This window comes from Amblyomma americanum, chromosome 7, assembly GCF_052857255.1.
Source record: "Amblyomma americanum isolate KBUSLIRL-KWMA chromosome 7, ASM5285725v1, whole genome shotgun sequence".
Taxonomy (NCBI): domain Eukaryota; kingdom Metazoa; phylum Arthropoda; class Arachnida; order Ixodida; family Ixodidae; genus Amblyomma; species Amblyomma americanum.
In genome coordinates this window covers 55764797-55785983 of record NC_135503.1, presented here as the reverse complement: position 1 = coordinate 55785983, position 21187 = coordinate 55764797, and the positions used below count along the sequence as shown (strand labels likewise).

The window sequence follows — 21187 nt, the reverse complement described above, 5'->3', positions numbered from 1 at the left end:
CTGCTGTAATGAGCAGCACACCTAGCATTTGTAAGGAACGGACCCTTAAGGACCGCTCCACTAGCTCCCTGTATAAATTTTGAAAATAAATTTTTTCAGTCAGTCAGACCCGTGCGCTGGCCTCCTCTCTACCCCGACATGACCACCAGCATGTGCAAGAGCTGGCCTCGATCTAGGGACTTCTAGGGATACTGGGGTGCGCCCTTGGTTCAGAAGGCCTGCGCCATACGCAAAAGGGTAGACTCGTGGTGGACTCGTCATGGACGTGTAGTGTATACCCGCGTGGTCTTGCGATGTAGGCTCTTGCAAGACCAGTCTCTGCGCTCTCTTCACCGCTTTCATAACCACTTGTACATAATGTAAATACAAATACAAAAGCAAATACAATGTAAATACAAAAGCCTAGTCATAAAAACAGCTTGGTGTCCAGGTGGGTATTTTGCGGTGGGCGAGTGGTGAGTTACCACTGGCCATTGTACGCCTTGTGGAGGCCAGAGAGGGTGGAAGCTATCATCTCGCTCCTTCTGCCATACCATGGGCTGTATGAGTTTTGTCGCTTCAGGATATCACGGAAGAACAGTTCAGAGCATGCGGTGTAAACACAATTATAAGGGGATAGCATTAAGGCTCTCGTTATGCAGAAAATTCGGCGTCGTCGTCGTTGGCGCTGTGTGCGACAAATGGGTGGCCACGTGGGCCACCCTGACGTGACTTTGCGACGTCATAAAAACCTGCCCACAGCATTGTGAGCAAACTGCCCACCGTAGCAGGTGGCAGTTCAATTAATGATTGGTTGCGAAAGGTTGCTCGCGAAGAGCAGCCGGTGGCTGTGTTTCAAACAGCCACCTGCCGGGTCAGTGGCGCATCGCTTCCAGGCAGGGCGGAAGCAAAACACAAAGAAACAATGGTTGCGTTGCTTTGTACAAATAACACTTTATACAAATATGTTTCTTAACTCCTGCATTAGAACATGAGGACGTGAATTATTTTAATGCGTCTTCGGTGCCTCCAAAGAGATCACGAAATGCAAGTGGCAAGAAGCCTTCTCGCATGAGAAATAATGCTAATGATAAGAAGAATCGCAAAAAAGGAAGGAAAGGCGAAGAAGAATCGCGCGGTCGTATTTCTCACCCGGCACGCGCGTCACGTTCGTCGGCGACGCTCGATTCTGCGCCGCCATTGACCGTGGCTCCGTCGGGACCTCCTCGTGGGACTGTTCGGTAGCCCGTGGACGCCGCCGGATTCCAGCAGCCCGCAGGCGGGACTGTTTCCTGGGCTGCCGCCGGGACAGGCGCTGCCACCACGCTTCTTTCCCCATGACGACGCCTGATTTGCGCCCACGTAAGAGCCGTTGCATGCTGCTGCCCCAGCTGGACAGAAAGTGTGGACAGTGACATACTAGGGACGGATTAGTGGGCATCGCTTGTAGGGGGCGATTGAGGAGATGGTATCGTATAGTATGTGGGGCTTAATGCACCAAGGCGGTATATTTAGATTATGAGAGGCGCCGTATAGTGGAGAACTATGATTAATTTCGGCCACCTGGGGTTCTTTAACCTGCACGGACGTCGCACAGCAAACGGTCGTCTTTACATTTCGCTTCCATGAAAATTCACTCTCCGTGGCAGGGATTCCATCCCGCGACCTTGGGTTCAGCAGCCGAGCGCCACAGCCACTGAGCCACAGCGGCGGATATCTAATTTTGCCAGAAAACCAAGGGGTGAACAGGAGATTGAGCTAAATACCTCAGGAAGAATGAACAAAACCAGCCGGACGTGCACATCTCCCACCAATGAGGTTGAGGTGCATGAACAAGCTATACCGGCTTATATTTTGAACGGTACCGCGGGATAGTTATCTTAACTCGGGCATGGTGAAAAGTATACGATAAAACACGACCACACCGAGTAGGACACCGACGACGCCGTTCTGTGTCCTCCTCCTACTTATGATCGTGTTTTCTCGCTGGTTCCGCGATCTGTTCGTTTCTCAACGCGCATTGGATCGCAATGAACATATTTAGCAACGATTTTAACCTTTTTTTATTTTGTAAACGTTGCTGACTTAAACCTCACTGCCACAGGCCCCTCCGCTTTTTATCGAGCCAGCAAATATCGAGCCTATTGACTGCTGCGTCGTGCCTGTATACGGTTCTTCTTGAAAGGTGCTGTGCACTCGCTTTTTTATGGAGTCAGACAACGAGATATCCGACCCACTGTTTATCCCCATTCCTAGCAACCACTCGAAGAATCCCATATGCATGTCGTCTTTCATCAAGGCCCACCCAGATAGTTTCCTATGAGCAGCAAGTAGATTCTGGAGTTATGCGTTACGACGTATAGTCCGACCGACGCAGTCTACCACGCAGGAAGTCACATTTACAACTGTCGCTGCTGAACCAGGCAAAATACAGCTATGCTTACAGCGCGCCTGTTGGCACACGTCTTGCAGACGTCCACAACTGTCTACTCCTGGAAGACCATGACGATGAGTCTGTGGTGGACAGCCCATCGTGCGACGGATGCGAGTGTATGGACGCTGCGTCTTGCGTCGTACCCCACGGAGTAGGGAGTCAGCAGCCACTTCAGACTGCTGCTACTTCTACTGCTGCTGCTGCTGCTGCCACTACTACTACTACTGCTGCCCCGGTAAAAAACGATGGACAGCAGCCACCGTCCAACCTCGTACCAACAGCCGACCTAGGCAGTCCATCGACGTCAGCTTCCAGCATGGTAAGCACAAAATCGACGACTGCGTCTACTGGATCTTAATGCACAGACTTTATGCAGAGAGATTATTTATTTATTTATTCTTCAAGCCTAAATTTTGGAGATTTTAGCAGGGCAGGAGAACAAACTATAAAACTCAACACGATGGCAAAGCACGAATGAACATGTGCAGGTTGATGTAAAATTAGTAGCAAGAGAAAACACCAGTACCAAAGAATATTACCGAAGGAGGGAAACAATTGATGTCAGGGATGGCTGCGTAACTTCAATGTCACTCAGGGTATTTTTAAACATTCTTCCTAATTCGTACTTACACAATGTCCGATTGAAACCTGGATGAAATTGTCACTGGTCACCGTAGACCCAGACGGCCTATCGACGGTTGCGGCCGGCAAGGTAAGCGTAGAATTGACGACTGTAAGCAGGGGTGTGTGAGGCAGGCTCCACTAAAAGCTGCTTGTTGGGCCTTCCCCATAATTCATGTCAGTGACTGATTTGAATCATTGTTAAGAACTGAATGAAATCGCTGGTAGCATAGTTGGTCGCTTGCTTTATCGATTGCATTAGCAGTCGGCTGGTCAAAGTTTGGCTCAAACTAATTGATTCCGGCAAATTACGACCGTTTCTTTGCGGACACGTACAAAGAACGCCCTATGCATGTATAGGCTTGACTCATAACAGTGAAGCAGACAAGAACACGACTGGAGGACACTGGATTTCTAGACTAGTTATACTCGCTGGAGCGTAGAACAAAAAAAAATCAAGGGGGCACTTTGTTGACCTAAAGTGCGGTGAGGCGAAAGCCTTTAGCGCAGTGTTGCTGCTTGTGTCACTGATGTGTGGCTAAGATGTTAATTAGGTACACAATCTTAAACACTGGATACACTGGAGGCATCTGGGAGGCATCCATCTGATTCGACGCCTTTCTGCAAACTCAGTCCAGCGTCCTAGACAAGGAGAACTACATATGCGTTGGCAGGAAGTAGCGTAGTCGTTAGCACGCTCAGCTGTCGAACGGAAGGATGGTGGTTTGAATCCCATCGAGCAAAAATATTTTTTTCTTATCGACTTGAAGAGTGTCTCGAACGGACGGGCACCACGAGTATGAGCCATTAAAGGCTTTCGCCTTATTAACGATGGAGTATGCAAGGAGTGCTCGTGAAGAGCTCACGACTTTTTCCCTTGCTGTGTGCTAGCCTCCTGGTAGCACCCAGTGGTACTGCGTCCCCAACAGGTATTTCTTTCAGATGTGAAATCATGTTGCCAATCCATCTTACCCAACTAATGCTGTCTGCTGCCTGAGCTCCAGTGGTTTTTTTGTTTGTTTGTTTCAACTGGCAAGTTCACAGTGCAGGAATAGAATTAAGAGACAAGGCACGCCGTCACAACCGCAAACTATCGTTCATAGTGAGCTATCTCGGCGTCATATTTGCCTGTTCCGATCCTGGTCGATTCTTGCCAGTCTGTGCTTACTTTTCGCAGTCGCTGTCCTTCACAACCCCCTCGTGTGCTCCTCCGCGCAGGGCGAGCTCGGAGAGCCGAACCCTACGAGCCGGGAGCACAGCTACGATCTGCGTTCGCGCATCCCTCGCCCGCCCAACGCCTTCATGCTGTTCGCCCAGGAGAAGAGGCGTCTGGTCGCCGCCCAGAACCCAAACGTGGGTATATAGCTATATACTGTGTGCATAACAACCGTATCCCCACCGCGGTTTAAATCCCGGCCGCCGTCCGTGTGCTGACCTATGTCATCATCATCATCAACATTATCATCATCATGATCATCAACCCAACTACGTCCACGGCAAAACCAAGGCCTCTCCCATATCTCTCCAATTAACCCTGCGCTGTGCTAGCTGCGGCCACCTTATTCCCCGCAAGCGTCTTAATCTCATCCGCCCATATAACTTTCTGCCGCCTCCTACTACGCTTGCCTTCTCTTGGAATCCACTCCGTTACTCGCAAGGGCCCTCGGTTATCTTGCCTTCGCATTGCATGCCCTGCCCAAGCCCATTTATTCTTGTTGATTTCGACTAGTGTGTCATTAACTCGTGTTCGATCACTGACCCACTCTGCCCTCTCCCGGTCTCTGAACGTTACGCCTATCATTTTTCTTTCCATAGCTCGCTAGCTGCCCTTAACTTGACGTGCTGTATCAGAGCGCGTCAAAGAACCCCAGGGTTCACAATTATTCCGGAGCCCTAAGCTCCAGCATCTCTCACAGGCAAAGTGTCACTTCGGGACATTGAACTCCACAATTTACCATTTGCTTTAGGACAACCGTATATTATGCAAACGTGCGTACACGAGGAACGAGCTATTTGAGAGAACTAAAAACACAAACAACAAAAATTTGAATATTGAAAAATTCATTAAGAGCGGGCAAGGAAGCGCTGTATATGTGTCATTCTCTCCTCGTCGTCGTGCATTTTTGGAAGCACGCCGCCCACACTCGAAACGAAAAGGGTTGACAAGGTCTCAGCAGTACACTGACGATATTGATGCCACAACACTTCTGTTTATGGACAAACTCGTTATTGCCGCGCATCCTGTTCTTTAGCGATTGATTTTCTCATGACTTGGTAAAATATTGCATTTCTTGTGAACAAGATGAGCACGCGAGCGTTTAGCCGCAAAGAAAGACAGGCAGGAAACTCGCGTTTACCGCCCTACTATTAGAAGCTCTAAAGAGCGCACCCTATATTGTTTTTGAAGGGGCGCAAATTCGAGCTGCTTTTGGATGAAATGAAGGTGTTGTTCCGCATGAGTTTATGCCTCCTTCACTGTACTTCCAATCAGCTGAACTACCAGATACAAGTTAATCCCACATCCCTGTGCAGCGTCGTTTATAGCTCGCTGTCTTCGCAACTGCAGTTCAGTTAATAGTTGAGTTGAGTTGAGTGGTTGTAAACTACCGGTGGGATTAGCCTTGCAGTTGCTGCCGGCAATTGCTCCACCGTAGCGACACTTAAATAGAAATCACAGAAACATTGTCCGCAAAAACCCAAATAGACACTCCTGAGGTCACCATGTGGAGGCCAAATCCGTGTCCTGCAGGTAAAGTAGAAGAAGGCGAGAAGCATCCCTTCTACTCGACTGGCTCCCGCGCGGGAAAACAATGTCCTGAAGAGAACTGTGAGGAACTCCTGCCTTCTTGAGGGATCCGAATAACACAGCCCGTTCCGCGTTGTACAAAGTACAGCACAAGAGGTAATATTCTATGTCACCACACACACCACACGTTGAACACAATGGTGACAACGCTAGGCCAGTCTTATACATCCACGCCGGCGTACGAGCAGAATCCGTGCGAACGCGGTGCAGCAAAGTGGCTTGGTACCTTTTGAGCCCCTTGGTCACACATGGCTGATGAGGAGAGCTCCACAAAGAACTGAAGTGGCACAACACCACATCTCTGAACATTTGCTTGACTTCATGAGGGACTCCATGTACTAGAATCCCGGAGAGAGCTGTATGGGCGAGGTTGTCTGCTATCTCGTTGCCTAAGACACCTATGTGCGAGGGCACCCATTGAAAGCGTATAGAGAAGCCTTTGCTATGTAGATTCTGCACCAAACGTAGGGATCTAAAACTCAAGGTATCAGTGGGGAACCCGTACTCTAACCTTTGAAGGGCAGATTTTGAATCCGTAATTATGACAGTAGGTTGAGGCGTACAACACCGTAGCTTCTTTAGAGCTGCCTCAATGGCAACGCTTTCGGTCATTGTGGAGGACACGACTTTAGTAAAACGAACAGACCAATCATACTTCAAAGAGGGAATATGAAAAGCAGCTGCACTAGATCCTCTGACCTTGTCCACAGAGCCGTCTGTAAAAATTTGAAGATGACTGGCATATTCGGTCTCAAGATGTTCCAGTACGAGCGAACGCATTGCCGCTAAAGGAGAATTCCGCTTAGCGCGAACGTGGGGAATTGTCAAGAAACAATCGAGGCTCGGAAAGGACCAAGGTGGCTTCAACGTCTTAGGTCGATCTCGAAGGTCGAGACCCAGAGAACGAAGAGTATTTAAAGCCAAGTACGCCCGGGACTCAGATCTCTTTCGAAGGCGCTGTAGAAGCGCTCTCCCGGCAACAGTCTCTCTGAGGCGGCCAATTTGCAGCAAAAGTCTTTGTGAAGCGGCTAGCCGAAGAGGTTTCGATTGAGACTCATACAGTACTGCATTGTTTGGAGCAGCCTGCGGAACGCCGAGAGCCCTCCTTAGTCCCATTCTGTGCAAAACCTCAAGGCGTTCCAGCTGCGATACCGAGGGGGAAATTAAAGGGAGCTGGTACATTATGCGACTTGTCACCAGGGTGTTCAGTTAATAGTAACGAAGGAGTAATGACCTTTGAACTCGATGCTATGAGGCGGACCTAACACTCATATGAGTGGATGCAATCAGGGTCTTTAGTGGGATTGTGGAAGTCCCATAATCATCCAGGTGAGTGGCCATTTAAAAACTACTAAGTGGCGAAAATTTGGCGATAGAAAGTTCAAATAACCTCAGTATAGTTTAATTTGAGACATAAACTCAGATAAAATAGGATAAATTTCGTCCCCGTGCGTGAAAGTTCATTTTTGGGGGGAATTAGTAAGCTGCATTACAGATTCGTAGCAAAGAACACTCGTGGACCAGGAGTGATAAGTTGTTTAACGGTAAGCGACTGGTCACTTGCCATGTTGGAGAGTGTCGGAGTAGCCGTAAAAGAATATAAGCGTCAGAGAGTGTTCATTTCAGGTCAAAGCAAACAAAAGATGACGCCAGGGTCGATGAGTCGCTACATAAAAGGCAATCGTTACGTCTTGGTATTTTGTGCAGGAAAGGACTGCGCTCTGCGCCTAGCGAATAAGGGTGTTGGCTTGCTTGGCGATAAGAGTGAAATTGAATCAAAAGAGAGGGATCGTTGCTTAGTTCCAGCCCTGATATAATATTTTCTGATGGTTTCTGGTTGCCAGCCGTGGCACAGAGGAACCCGTATATAGAGTATTTCACCTAAGACTTCACATTTTTTTTTAGAAATAGGTTTTTTGAGTTAGAAGAGTGCTTTTTTGGCATAGCATAGTCAGCGGTGTAGTACGTCAGAACAAAGTTTGGCTATTTCGACGATTTACGTGCACGGAAGCGGTTGCTTTGCCTTTAACCTCTTCGAAAGGGTGTGCATTTTGTCGCGATGTATTAGAATTTTTGGGCCCCAACCCGAGGGTAACCGCGTTTTCGAAATTCTAAAAACTGATATGAATTTTTTCCTACGGCGCGCTACACGTCTATAAATAATTAAGGAACCTAACAGTAATAGTTAAAAGTTTACTATTCAATATTATTTAACCATCTAGCAAGTACGGACTCTACTGTGATGTACTGCACCGCCGACAATGCTATGCCGTAAAAAACGCTCTTATAACTCAAAAAGCGTGTAATTAAAAATTGTGTAAAGCCTTCTTTGAAACACCCTGTATACTTCTCGCCGTGCTGGTATACGCCGTGATGGCACCGTGGTGCAGGAAAACAACCAGATCGTGAGCACCCGTCTGGGCAAGATGTGGCTGGCGCTCAGCGCCGCCGACAAGGACCTCTACCGGCGCAAGGCGGCACTGGAGGCCGCCAAGCATCGCAAGAAGTACCCGGGTCAGTGAAGACTGGCTGCGGCTGTCCGCAGGGCCTAGAGCAATGACATCAAATTGCGAAATTGAGCGGCCTGTGCGGTTAATTTTGTGTGTACGCACGGCCGTTTACTTCATAGGCTGCAGTTTGTCTGATGACGTGTCTCTCTGGATCCCTTGCCATCCTTCGTAATGTACGCAGGCGTCAGAATGATACATGTGCATAACTGGAAGTAGATCGCATGCCGCCGCTCCACGGTGTTGCCTGTGCGAAGGAAGATAAGTGCACGTATACGACACCTACAAGGCACGAGGGGCGCAAAACGCTCACCGCATGACTCGTCGCGGATCGTGCACACCGCGCCAGGCTTGCACCTGTATAGAATTCAGCGCGCTATGTAGAGGAACAGAGCGCGTATAGGAACGGGTTCCAACGCGAAAACTGCGCAGTCAGCGAAAGCACGTTGTGAGGCGCCTTGAATAGTGAACTCTTATTCTACAGCGCATTTCTTCGTTCCTACACAAGCTACACCCATTTCCGCAAACTATTTCATCTTTTCAGTTCATTAGAAGTGTGTGTCCTGTGGATGAGAAAGACGTGAAAGTCCTGTCGACTCGTGTTGGGTGGCAGAAACACTGTTTAACAAACATTTCAAAGCATCGCATCGCTGTTAGTCTTACTCAATCTTATGTTCTCCTCTTTGTCGCCTGAAGGACTTCAATTGCAACAAGCATAGACATCACTGTTGCGCGCAGACTACGTGTACAACCCTCTCGACGCTCGCCACCGCAAGGAGCAGGAGCGCCGGGCCAAGCAGATCGCCGCCAAACTGATGAAGGGCATCGAGGAGCCACCGGCTGTCACCGCCAAGGAGAGCGGCGGCGCATCGTCGCATGAGCAGGATAAAGACAGTAAAGAGGCGGGCAGCGCCAAGCGCCGTCTGACGATGCAGCGCCGCCGGCGTCGCGCGGCCGCCGGGGGAATTACCAGGACCCGAAGCGCCACCCACATCGCGCCCCGGCAGACGAGGAAGACGCCGAAGCAGACGACCACGGCGGCGCCAAGGCGCACGGCTTTCGTCCAGGCCATGGCGACGACTTCGCGGCCCTCCGCGGCCTTTGACGTGAGCAGCAGGAGTTACTGCTCATGCCGGAACGAAATGGCCACGGGGTTGAAGTTAGACCAGGTTTAATCCACACGTATATGGTCGTACCGTGGAATCTGGACTATTCGAACTTACTTAATCCGAACCTTTCGTTTATTTATTTTTTTAGAAAAGGAAATGGTGCAGTATCTATATCGCATCTTGTTGGACACCTGAACCGCTCCGGGGAAGGGATAAAAGAGGGACTGAGAGAAGAAAGGAAGCAGGAGGCGCCGTAGTGGAGGGCTCCGAAGTAATTTCAACCACCTGGGGATCTTTAACGTGCACTGACGTCGTACAGCCCACGGGCGCCTTTGCCTTTAACCTCCATCGAAACGCGGACGCCGCAGCCGGGTGCGAACCTGGGTACTCCGCATCAGTAGTCGAGCACCCTAACCGCTGAGTCACCGCAGCGCATATATATTAGAAGGTCCATCAAAGTAAGGTGCATCTGCAGAAAGGAAACGCTAAAGTAACTTAACTGTTACGCGCACTGATGCGTACTTAACCGTTAATTCGGACAGGCCGCGCAGCTGACCTGCCCCCGCCGGCATAGGACGACAGTGCAGCAGCAACAGGCCACTCGCCAATTAAAATGGCAGCTGATCACGTGGCAGCGTACCGCCAGATGTGCTCTTGCTTCCCAGAGTGCGCTGCGGACGTTGCCCTTTCCCCGCCGTGTCACTTTGCGATGTTCAACCCAATAAATGAAACCAACCAGATTCTTCGTTCTCTTGAGTCCGCCTGGGACTTCAGTGAACTGTCAAAAGGTGTGCCGACAACGGTACCTCCACGGATCACCTTAAGGTGATGACTGCTTGCTACATTTACATGAAGGGCAGCGGTTAAGGGGAGTTGATACAGTCCTCTAAGACACGCCCTCACTACTCTCTTGACCGATTGCAAAAAAAGTGCTGCAAGTTCGCAATAGGGTTAAAATGCTATCGACCTGTTCATCCTTTTCTGCGTTGGCAGCATAGTTATGTTTCGGCGAAAGAGTCATCATCTGTGTGTCCGAAACCTCCATCCCCCAGGGTCCATGGTGGATCGGAGCAGACAGGGCCCCTAAGGTGCCTCCTCCGTAGCACCCTCTTTTGGGTGCGCGGAGATGCATCTCCCTGCAAAAATGCGTCTGCCACCTACGGGTCTCACCCGCCACCCACCCGCTTTCACCCTCCTCATGACCTCATGATTTTATATAGAGAGCGTATCAGTTCAGCGATCGATCACCTGACCGATTGCTTTTGAACCTTTGTTTGCAGGAGCAGCGGCGCCTTGCTGCCCAGCCAGCGCAACAGCGTGATGCTACCAACGGAAGCGCCGCCCCTCATGCGTCGCAGTTCCCAGCTCCAGCAACGCATCAGTTCGATGCGCGGATGTCGTTGGTGTCCTGCGGTAGAGACTGCGCGGCCGTGCGTAAGTCCGTTTATCCAAACTGCAGCGCCAAGCTGCGCGAACACAAAGCGCCGACCAAGCAGCTATAAACTCGTGGCTGTTATTTCATTCATTGAGGAACTATCACGTTGAACAGAACGCTTTCCAATTACAGTTTTAGCATGGCATTGCCGCATGCCTCCGTAGTTACCCCTGCTGTCGGGCGCTAGACACGCACGGGTAATCTTGTGTAAGTGCAATTAGCGGAACGTTTCGCGTATACCGCTATACCGTTATCGAGCTTGGAAGGAAATGGCGCATGCCCGTGGTGTCGCAGGTGCGCTGCTACCGCTGATGGCAGCAGTAATGATACAGCACACGGCCACAGGTGGCATGCACCTATCCCCGTTATTGCAGCCTGTCCATGTGCTCTGGCGGTTGGTGGCCGTGGCAAGCGGTGACGGTGGACGGCATACAATGCCTTCTACCGTACAATAGGTGCAAGCTAAAACCTTTCCCTCACACCTTGCCTACGAATTCGGCAACGCTACGCTAAGACGTCCTCCTGTAAATAAACTTCCAGCCACAGGGTAGAGAGTATGAAGACGGGACTACGCGCCTTACGGGACAAAAAGGAATGATAATGACCGAGTGCTAGTCATGACTCGCACTTTCCTCAGCGTCACTGCGTGTGGTGTGCAGCTAGGCCGAATCTCTGCCATACGGTAATAAATTCTTTGTAAGCATCCACCACCATCAAGCGTTTCTCAGGGTGTAACCCCAAGTGCAGCTATGATGGGTGCGCTTTCGGAAGGACAGCAGGTACGGTCTCGGGAATCTAAGGAAGGTTCGAGAGAACACTTCGGAGGTCTCGTAAAAGCACCACACCTTTCATCCCTTGTGTCCGCAGCCTGCGCACAAACGCACTGTCCTTCCACGTCGTGTGTGGCTGGAGACGGCACCCAGCCGCAGGGGTGGTTCCCGGATTCTTCTACACAAGCTTCTGCTGCCCCCCAAACGGCGTCGGGACTGGCCACCACACGTGAGCGCTGTTTTTCCTGTCATATACGATACAGCGCAATGCCCCGTCTAATATTACGCCAATGCCTGGATAACATCGCGGAGTTTTCGGGGCCCCACAGAATTTCGTACGCGCAATATGTGAGCGTCTTTAGGCGCACAACGGTGCTGCGGATTCAGTGGCCCGATCACCAAAAAGCATTCGTTCCTCAGAAAGCATGCAGCTCAAGGCTCTTTCAGGAAACGTTTCCGTCCTATTTCATGCAAGTTATGCTTGCAGCCTATAAGAGCACATCAAGGTGCGCTGTGCAAGTTCACGTTCTATAAATGCGGTAAAAAAAGAGCACACAACACAACGAAACCCAGCATCGCAGACTCTGCAGTGAGGTAGTCCGGAGCACACGAAGCATGCGAAAAGGTGGTATTCTAGACTACAGGCATCACAATACTTCTCTACCACGTCAAACACCGCGACCACAATGAGAATGCATATCGGTGCTCAAGGTACAGCGGCACAATTGAATCGAATGGTGCAGAAATGCACGAAACAATAGAAATTCAAAACCCCAAGGTATGCTCTAAGCCCGAATACGCCTATATGGGAGTAAAAATGAAGCAAACTCCTCTTTATCTCCCTTTTATAGAAGGGAGTGTGCTAGTGGACAGCTTACTCCCTTCTTACTCCTTTCTGCTTAGAGTGTATGAGCGTGCTGGCAACTTAAGCCCGAATTGAGCCCGCGGAACCTTCTAGTCAAGGTTTTATCACTGCCGATGGAACAGCTCCCGTACGTTGCCTGCGCCCTCATCTCTGTCCTTCAAGGCACATCCTGTGTCTAACTGCACCATCGCTGCAGCCGTGCTCTGGTTGCCGCTCCTGTCGGCTGCCGCTGCCCCCGCCGTGGCACCGTCGCTATCCCTGCTGCTGCCAGCGGAAGTGGCAGTCCATCAGACCTCACCAGCGGTGGCGAGTCCTGCTCAGCCCTTCGACGCGCAGCCTCAGCACCACGCTCCAGCTCGACACGACGCGGTTGCCGGCCAGATGCACTTAGTCGCCCCCCTACCACAGGCACACATGCACACTACTCCTTCTGCTTTGCGCCCATTGTTTACATTTTCAAGAAAAGTTTGTACGGCTATGGAACAACTTGAGGGGAGATTTAATCTGGCAGGAGACGCGGGAGGAGGGCACTAATTCCGGGAATCTCGATCGTTTTAACTAATCCCAAGCAGATAATGCACATATAGCAATGACAGGCGTGGAGCGTCAATAAATTCCATCCGTTCGAAAAAAAATGACACTGAAAAGAGCTTACAGATAGGACCGGAAGACCCTTGACAACGATCAGTATGTTCTTTACGAACTTATGTCCAATGCGGTGAGATTTTTTTCAGACTTCTATATTCTTAAGGAACATATTCCAAGATTGAAGACGCAAAAGAAATCCATCCTTCCAGATAGTTAATTAAGCAGGGCCACCATATGTCCACATCGTGACACGTAGTCTTCAGAGTCTCAATTGTGACATTCGCACAAATCTATTCACTATTCATTCCTGTCATTGGAAGTCGCTAAACAATATAGCACATTTTATGGTCTAAAAAATCATGCTTGCCAAAGCAAGCAACCGAGAACACCTGATGAACCTAGTCTTGCCCGAGCTGCTGTGAAACACGTAGGAATCCAGACTAAAACAATTCCCTGCGTGCGTTTCGGATGCCTGACACAAAGTAGTTTAAGGCGACTTGTGGATGAATGATTAGAAGTATAAGTGGAGTGCTTTGTGGCACATTTAATACCAGAATTAAACGAAACCGAAACTAAACAAGCACATGCACACATGGAGGCACCGTAATTGATGGGTATATGGGGACGGAAGTGCCGTAAGAAGTGTCATGTCGCACGGCTCAGCGACGTTAAACAGCTGGAAAGCTTCGTGCACTCTACATCTAATCTTTTACACTCTTTAAGGAAAAACGCTCTTGGGCTAACACCCTGTGAGGGTGTTCACCAACACCGGGACCACCCTTAAGGTGTTAGAATGTTCATGAACACTTTAAGAGTGTTCATGGGCCTCATAAGGGTGTTGGTGTTTATGAACACCCTAAAAGGTGTTAGGCCTGGAACAGCCTTACACCCTTCAGTGCGTATAGAATTGAACAACTGTATACGTACCATACCGTACCGTAGTTCTCTTCAAATTATCCGGCTTTTGTGGGTGAGTGTCAACGGAAAACAGTAAGAGAAGATATCTCGCATATATTTGACTGCGTCTAACCAGCCGCGTGTCTCGCATAATGTCGCCAGGGTCACCAGGCCCCAACCGAAGCGTTCCACCCGACACAGCACGATCCGCTCAGCACCGGCGCGGCCACAAACCCATCGAATGGAGGTGCATTCGCCCCAATGCCAGGCATGGCCGGTCATCCGCACTTGGCAGCGAGTAAGTCTCCTCTCCAGTTGGCTCGACAATTTCGACAACGAGCACTAAAAGTTACCTGCAGGTGAGGTGGTGGTTGCGAAGAAAGGAACGTCGTTTTAAATGAAAGGATGAAGGGAGCTAAGAGGACGGAAGGGGGAGAATTTCAGATGCTGAAAAGATGAATGCAACTGCCACAAAAGTTCTTTCCCATCTTCCTCTTCTTATGTCTTCTTGATCGTCCACCTCTTCAAAGCTTTACCTTGAACAACATGGGCAGCTATATCATCATTCCTACCTCTGCGGCCGTGTATGCGATGGACGTTTCATAAAGACACCATCATCATCATCATCAGCCTGACTGCACCCACTGCAGGGCAAATGCCTCTCCCATGTCTCTGCAATTAACCCTGTCCTTTGCCAGCTGTGCCCACCCTATGCCTGCAAGCTTCCTAATCTCATCCGCCCACCTAACCTTCTGCCGTCCCCTCCTACGCTAGCCTTCTCTTTGAATCCACTTCGTTACCCTTAATGACCAGCGGTTATCTTGCCATCGCAGTACATGCGCTGCCCAAGCCCATTTCTTCCTCTTGATTTCGACTAGGATGTCATTAACACGCGTTTATTACCTCAGGTTCAGATTCCAATGGCGGCCTGTGCGGAGCGAGAAATTCTTAGCACCCTTCGCTGCGTCACAGCTCTGACCGCCGCCTTGGTTGCTCCGCAACCGCTGGGGACTGAGGGCCGAGGGTTAATCGGTTTGTTCGTACAAGGTTGTGGAGAAGTACTACACCAGGGCGGCCAAATCCTGGTCTGGTGAAGGAGTGCGTTGTCGGTTCTGGTCATTGAGATCAGGCCGCACCCCATGCCTGCTTATGCAATTCCATCGACACGCGGAGTTTTTTTTTCAAACCCGGTGGAGAATTGCGCGGCACCGGGATTCGAGCCGCGGTCCTCTTGCGCGCGAGGCGGACGCTCTACCTCTACTCCATCGCTGCTCTCTACGCCACCGAGTGCTCATTCTTGTTCCATCGCTATTTGCGTGAACTCGGCGGTGTGGCATCAATATTGGTGCCCCAAAAATTTTGCATTCAAGGTTGTAAATGCGTTTATGCGTGTAGAAATGTTAAGGTAAAAACAAATCGCCGTCTATGCCACGATTGGGTGAAGATTACACAATATTGCACCGGCTACTCCCTCCTTTATCCCTTCCCGTACGGCGCGGTTCAGGTGTCCAACGATATATGAGACAGATACTGCGCCATTTCCATTCCACCAAAAACCAATTATTATTATTATATTATTATTATTATTATTATTACTTGTACTTTGATTCAACGATCGATTTGCACAGGCTCTCGGCTTGCGCTACTATACTGGCGTCTGTTACCCCTCGCCGTGCTCCTAATAGAACGAAGCATTTTTTCTCCAGCCCCCACACGCTCGGAATTTGAGAGTGTTCATGTCTTCGAGGTCTCCGAGGATGCCAGCTATCGTTTAAATTAGCCTGCGTTCAACGGGTACAATCTCGTCGTGAAAACAAAATCTCTCGACTATTTGGTCTAGCAGTCAGACAAGCGCCAATCTGCAGGTAATGGCGATACAGCGTCTGCGACGAGGCCACCATAGTGAAAACTTCAATTTCCTTTTGTATGATAGTCGTTCAAGCCATTCGGCTGGACATAACAATGCATCATCCTGAAGCTAATATATAATTTGGGAAACTATAGCTTTTGCGTTTTACAAAAGTATCTATGCCACTTATCTATTGAACCTGAGACACTATGTGGTCATGCTTAGGTTCGATTTTCGATGCTCTTGTGGCAAGAAAAGTGTATGGGAAGCATGTGAAATGCGGTTCAGCTTTGAGAGAATACTACAGCATAACGGCACCATGAAACAGTAAACTTCACCGGTGTTTGCAGTGTCACAGACAGTGGCAACCGAAGTGAGACGTCCACCACGATGATGTGGTACCCTCGGCAGGCCAATCGGACCAGAGACAGGACGCTCGACTCCAGCAGGGGACGTACAGAGGCTCAACGCAGCAGCCCCGACGTACCCTCAAGTTGCTGCCACTACCGCTGCCGCCGCTGCTTCTACACACGCCTACTATGGAGCCAATGCGACACAGCCGATAGTCTACCGGCGCCCCCACACGGCTCTGACCGGTTTCGACGCTCATCCGTTCGGCCCGCTGCTCAGTGCTACTCCAGGTGGCCACGCTGGCGGCGCTATCTTCCTGAGCCCAACTGCGCTCTTCTCACCTGTCCTGGCTGCGAACCAACCACGTCCTATGGCCGCTGCTAACCAGTAAGTCGGCTTATCATTACCTTCATCATCGTCAGCCTGACTGCACCCCACTGCAGGCTAGGTCTCTCCCATATCTCTCCAATTAACACTGTCCTGTGTCAGCTGCGGCCACCATATCCCCGCAACTTCATCTCATCCGCCACCTAACCTTCTGCCACCCAATGATATGCTTGCCTTCTCTTGATATCCAGTCAGTTACCCTCAAGGACCAGCGGTTATTTTACCTTCGCACTACATGCCTTGTCCAAGCCCATTTATTCTTATATACGTATTTAGTAGAAATATGACTGACGCCAACCAGGTTAATTTTTGAAAAACACGACGTTTCGGGACCAGCTCGGTCCCTTCTTCACGGTGTGACTACTGGCGAGGCGCAGCTTGGCTTTTTAAGCCCTCGTGTTGAATATCTCCGGGTCAATGGCCGCAAACCATGGATGTAAGACGAAGCAACTGACCCCAATTTTCCCAACCAGACAGACTTCTGTCAAATGTTTTCTTTGAGTATATACGTATTGTTTGCTCTGTATCAGTATATGTTTGTCAGTGCACGAATAAAAACCAAAAGGGGACTGAAGGCATTGTGCAGACAGCGGTAGCTTTTGAGTAAGACTGACTTTATACCCTCCCACACCCGTCTCAAAACCAACACCTTCATCTTCAGAAGGAATCTCACATACCCAAGTTCCTAAGAAAATCCACCGTATTTGCTGCTTGATACTTCATCGCGGACAATCGTACCACTTAGGTCCTTCCCCTCTGTCACCCTAACAAACCACCGGTGATATATTTATCACAGTTCGTGTAACGACCCAACCCACTTCTCTCTTAGTTCGGCTGGGGTGTCACTGACTAGAGTTGTCAAATCCACTGTACTCTTTGTGGCTCTGAGTGAGTGAATAAACTTTATTGCATTAATAAATGAGTCTTGCTGCTTGCCGAAGATTGCCGATGTCTTCCAGGCTGAGCGTGGTTGGCGCCCCTAGTCCAAGGCACCACTGTGTGTGTGTGAAAAACTTTATTTCAGGGAGGAGGCTACCTCAAGCTACCTCCTGAAATAAAGTTTTTCACACACACACAGTGGTGCCTTGGACTAAACGCGCCAACCACGCTCAGCCTGGAAGACATCGGCAATCTTCGGGCAAGCAGCAAGACTCCTTTATTAGAGCAATAAAGTTTATTCCCTGGCCATCCGGCATGCGTGGCTCACTAGGTCTCTTTGGACTTTGAGCTGGCTGCTGGCTAGCCGGTCCTCCCACTGCTCCGCATTTGGCTCTTTGTTACCTCGGAAAGCTACATTGTGTATGCATTCCCATGTGATATGATACAGCGGGGGGGGGGGGGGGGGGGGGCGGTTGCCCCGCACCACGGACATGTATCCCTATACTACTCCGGATACATCTATGTAGAATGTGAAGGTTGTGGAAGGCTCCTGTTTGGAGTCTTCTCCAACATGTCGCTTCATATTGTGTTAGCAGAGGATGTGGCTGGGGATATTTGCGTCTTCTGCCTTTGATGAGGTTGAGGATAGCTGCGTACGTGAGCTCTACCGTTATCTCCGGGCCGTCCGAGGCGTTTGACGCACCAGCTCGGATAGTAAGCTCGCGAGCTAGCTTGTCCGCCTTCAGATTGCATTCGACTCGGCGTGTCCTGGTACCCAGTAGATCATATGTTAGATCTTTCGTTGGTTCGCTGCGTTTTCAAGAGAATCCTTAATGCTTTCTTGTTGATTCTTCCTGCCATGTAGCGTCTAGACGCTTCTTGGGAATCTGTTATGATTGTGAGCGATTTGTTGGTGCGATAACCCTCGGCTGCCGCTAGAGCTATGGCGATCTCCTCTGCCTCAGTTATCGTCCCATCTCTCGTGGATGCGCCGCTGATGAAGCCACCTTGCTTTGTTGTGACAACCGATACCGTTTTCTTGATGCTTTGGCTACGAGTCCACGGGTACAGAGTGGCGTCATTGTAGACTACCTGATCTTGTGTGGCTATCTTCGCCTCTACATATTCAGCCCTTGCCTGTCTTCTGGCTGCGTGTAGATTTGGATCCATATTCCTGGGTATAGGGCTAACCTGGTAGGTTCGACGTATTTCGTCTGGGATGTTTGCCGATCTATCCTCTATGTCCCGGGACCCCCTTATAGTTCAGCCTTCTTAGGAGGGCCCTCCCTGTTGCCAAGTTCCTTAGGCTTTGGATCTGGCTCTGAACGTTGTGAATTCTTTCATACACTTCACTTGAGGGGTATCGGTAAGGTTCCGTGAAGTCATTCACAGAGGGTGCAAACGGTAGGACCGTAATAACCTTAATCTTAGCAGACGAGGCGGCCTAGGTTTGATTTAGAAAGAAGCAGGCAAACACGCGTTCGTCTCAGCGCAGAGGGACGCGCAAAGGTCGCGCAAGGGTACGATCAAGATGCCAGGAGCAATAATGGTCACCTGGAGCGCAAAAGAGAGAACGGGTTTTGTTGCTATGCACTGCGGTGGCCGCAAATACACTGAACTGTCAGGCTTCGCACTAGCATTTGGAATTGAAAGATGATGATTGCCCGCCGTATGGTCTGAGGACAAAAAAGGCCACTGTGCACGTACAAACCAGGACGAAGAGGGTACACAACAGGTACAATACAGTACCCTTGTGCACCCTAACAAAGATTGTGCAATACTCTTTGTTGATATGATTGACCGACTCGCGCAGCAACGCACTCTCCCTATTTCCAGCTAAAGGGTTCCCACCATTTGGACTGAAATGTCGTTTCCCCTTTGTATTACTCAGCAGAGTCTTTGAGTGGGATCATAGCAAAGTGAGATTTTAGTGACCACAGCACGAAAGCACTTGCGAAGGCTTAGTAAGAAAACGAACGAGAAGCGGCCTGGCGTCGAAGTCAGACGAGGCTTAGGAGGGCAGTTTGCCGGAGTGCGATAACCATGAAACGCATTTAACAATCTAAGCTAGGGCAGCCGCAGCATTCGCAAGCCAAGCGCTAATGAGGTATTAGTGGGATAAGGCTTAGTCTGGCAGTGGACGCAACGCGGCTAACAATGACTGCGATTAATAAACAACACAAGTAGCAGAACTCAAGACGCGCACGCTTAAATTAGCATTACACTTCCAGCAGGTTCGACCCTACCTGTGTGAAAAAGGCACTCTTGATCACATAATTTGGGAATGTGCCAATTCCCACGGCGCCGGCTTAAGCAAAACCAGTAGAGAAGCCTAGGAAGCTTCTCTGCGGAGCGAGTACCCCTCAAGCCAGCAGCAAACCACCCGCCTGGCGGCTGAGGCCGTGAAGAAACAACGTAATTTCGCTAGTCCTTAGTCTGCGAGACCTCCCCTACCTGCGACCCACGTCTGCGCGCCGGACCGGGGGATTTTGGGGCTCCCTCTCGGTGGATCAATAATGTTTTAATTCATTCATTCATTCATTCATTCCTACTTCTCGAGACATTGTGCTCCCAAAAAAGCAGTGATATATACCACCGCGTTATGTGTTCTTGCAGGTGTTCTGCTGGGTTTCTGCGTCAACAGCCCGGGCTGTCCATGGCAGGCGAGCAGCAGCTGCATTCGCCACAGGGCGCAGACTGGCCCTACCAGCCGGGCGCATGGGGCGGTCCGTTCACTTCGGACGACGATTTCGGCATGCACCCATTCCTGGGTCGGTCGAACGGCCAGCAGTACCTCTTCTGAGAAAAGTCTCAGCAGCTCCCAAGGCAGAAAGATTCGACGCAGCCGCCCCTCCCACTAGTCTGTTCCTCAGAGAAAGACTGCACACCCAGTAGTCTGACAGCGGCGGCACAAACTGGCACAGACAGTTTTTTTGTAGTTTTTGGTTCTTGCTGTGCTGACTGCGATCGGAAAAAATAAAAACACTGGCTTTTTTTTCTTTCCCTGCGTTGCCTGTAGCCACGCACGAATTGTGACGCAGAATTTCTGGCAGAGCTGGATAGCCGTGCCATTCAAGTTAATTTCGCTACAAGGATTCGGCGGTGGCGTGCGACCGCTCGTTCTCAGTGGGTGCACACCGCCAGTGTTGGCAACGCGTCACGAACGCCATTGCGCAGCACCATATTACCGAACATTACCGAACCAGAGTGAGAACCGCGAGCTTACAATTCCTCGTCTTAAAACAGCACGGATCGGCGATTTATTGCCACCCGTCATCCTTTCCTGTCTCCCATGATAAAGGCTACATGCAATACTCAAAAGATGCTCAAAAAGACCGCTCAGCCTGAGCGGCTGGCTTGCTACTCTGCTCTGTGGGAAGGGGAAGAGGGAAGAGAGAGTCGTACTGAGTGAAGGGGGCAGAATAGAGGTGCTAATGTGATCAAACTCATTGGCAACGGCCCGGATCGCATACGGGAGTTGAGATCCGCAACACGAACGAAAGGGACAACGCTCGGATTGCCCGCAGAGCATTTCCAAGTCTTCTGCCAAGTGCCCAGCTTAAGGTCCGTTCACAATGGAACCTCAAGTCATCAAACGATTTATACTGAATGCCACACCGAGTGGCGAAACTCGTGGTCGGAGGAATGCCCAGTAATGCGCTAAACATTCCCTTATGTGCTCTCAGCCTAACAATAAAATATTAGCTGCT

At 50.1% G+C, this 21187-nt stretch overlaps 1 protein-coding gene across 1 annotated transcript; it reads left to right on the top strand.

Annotated features, from left to right (window-relative positions):
- Positions 1-1128: 1128 nt before the first annotated feature.
- On the top strand, positions 1129-20280 carry LOC144097700 (uncharacterized). Its single transcript, XM_077630345.1, has 9 exons — positions 1129-1341; positions 2452-2732; positions 4253-4387; positions 8231-8354; positions 9086-9453; positions 10737-10890; positions 11759-11890; positions 12723-12934; positions 20122-20280. The coding sequence occupies exons 1-9, from the start codon at positions 1317-1319 to the stop codon at positions 20278-20280; spliced, it is 1590 nt and encodes a 529-aa protein (XP_077486471.1). The 5' UTR covers positions 1129-1316.
- Positions 20281-21187: the final 907 nt, after the last annotated feature.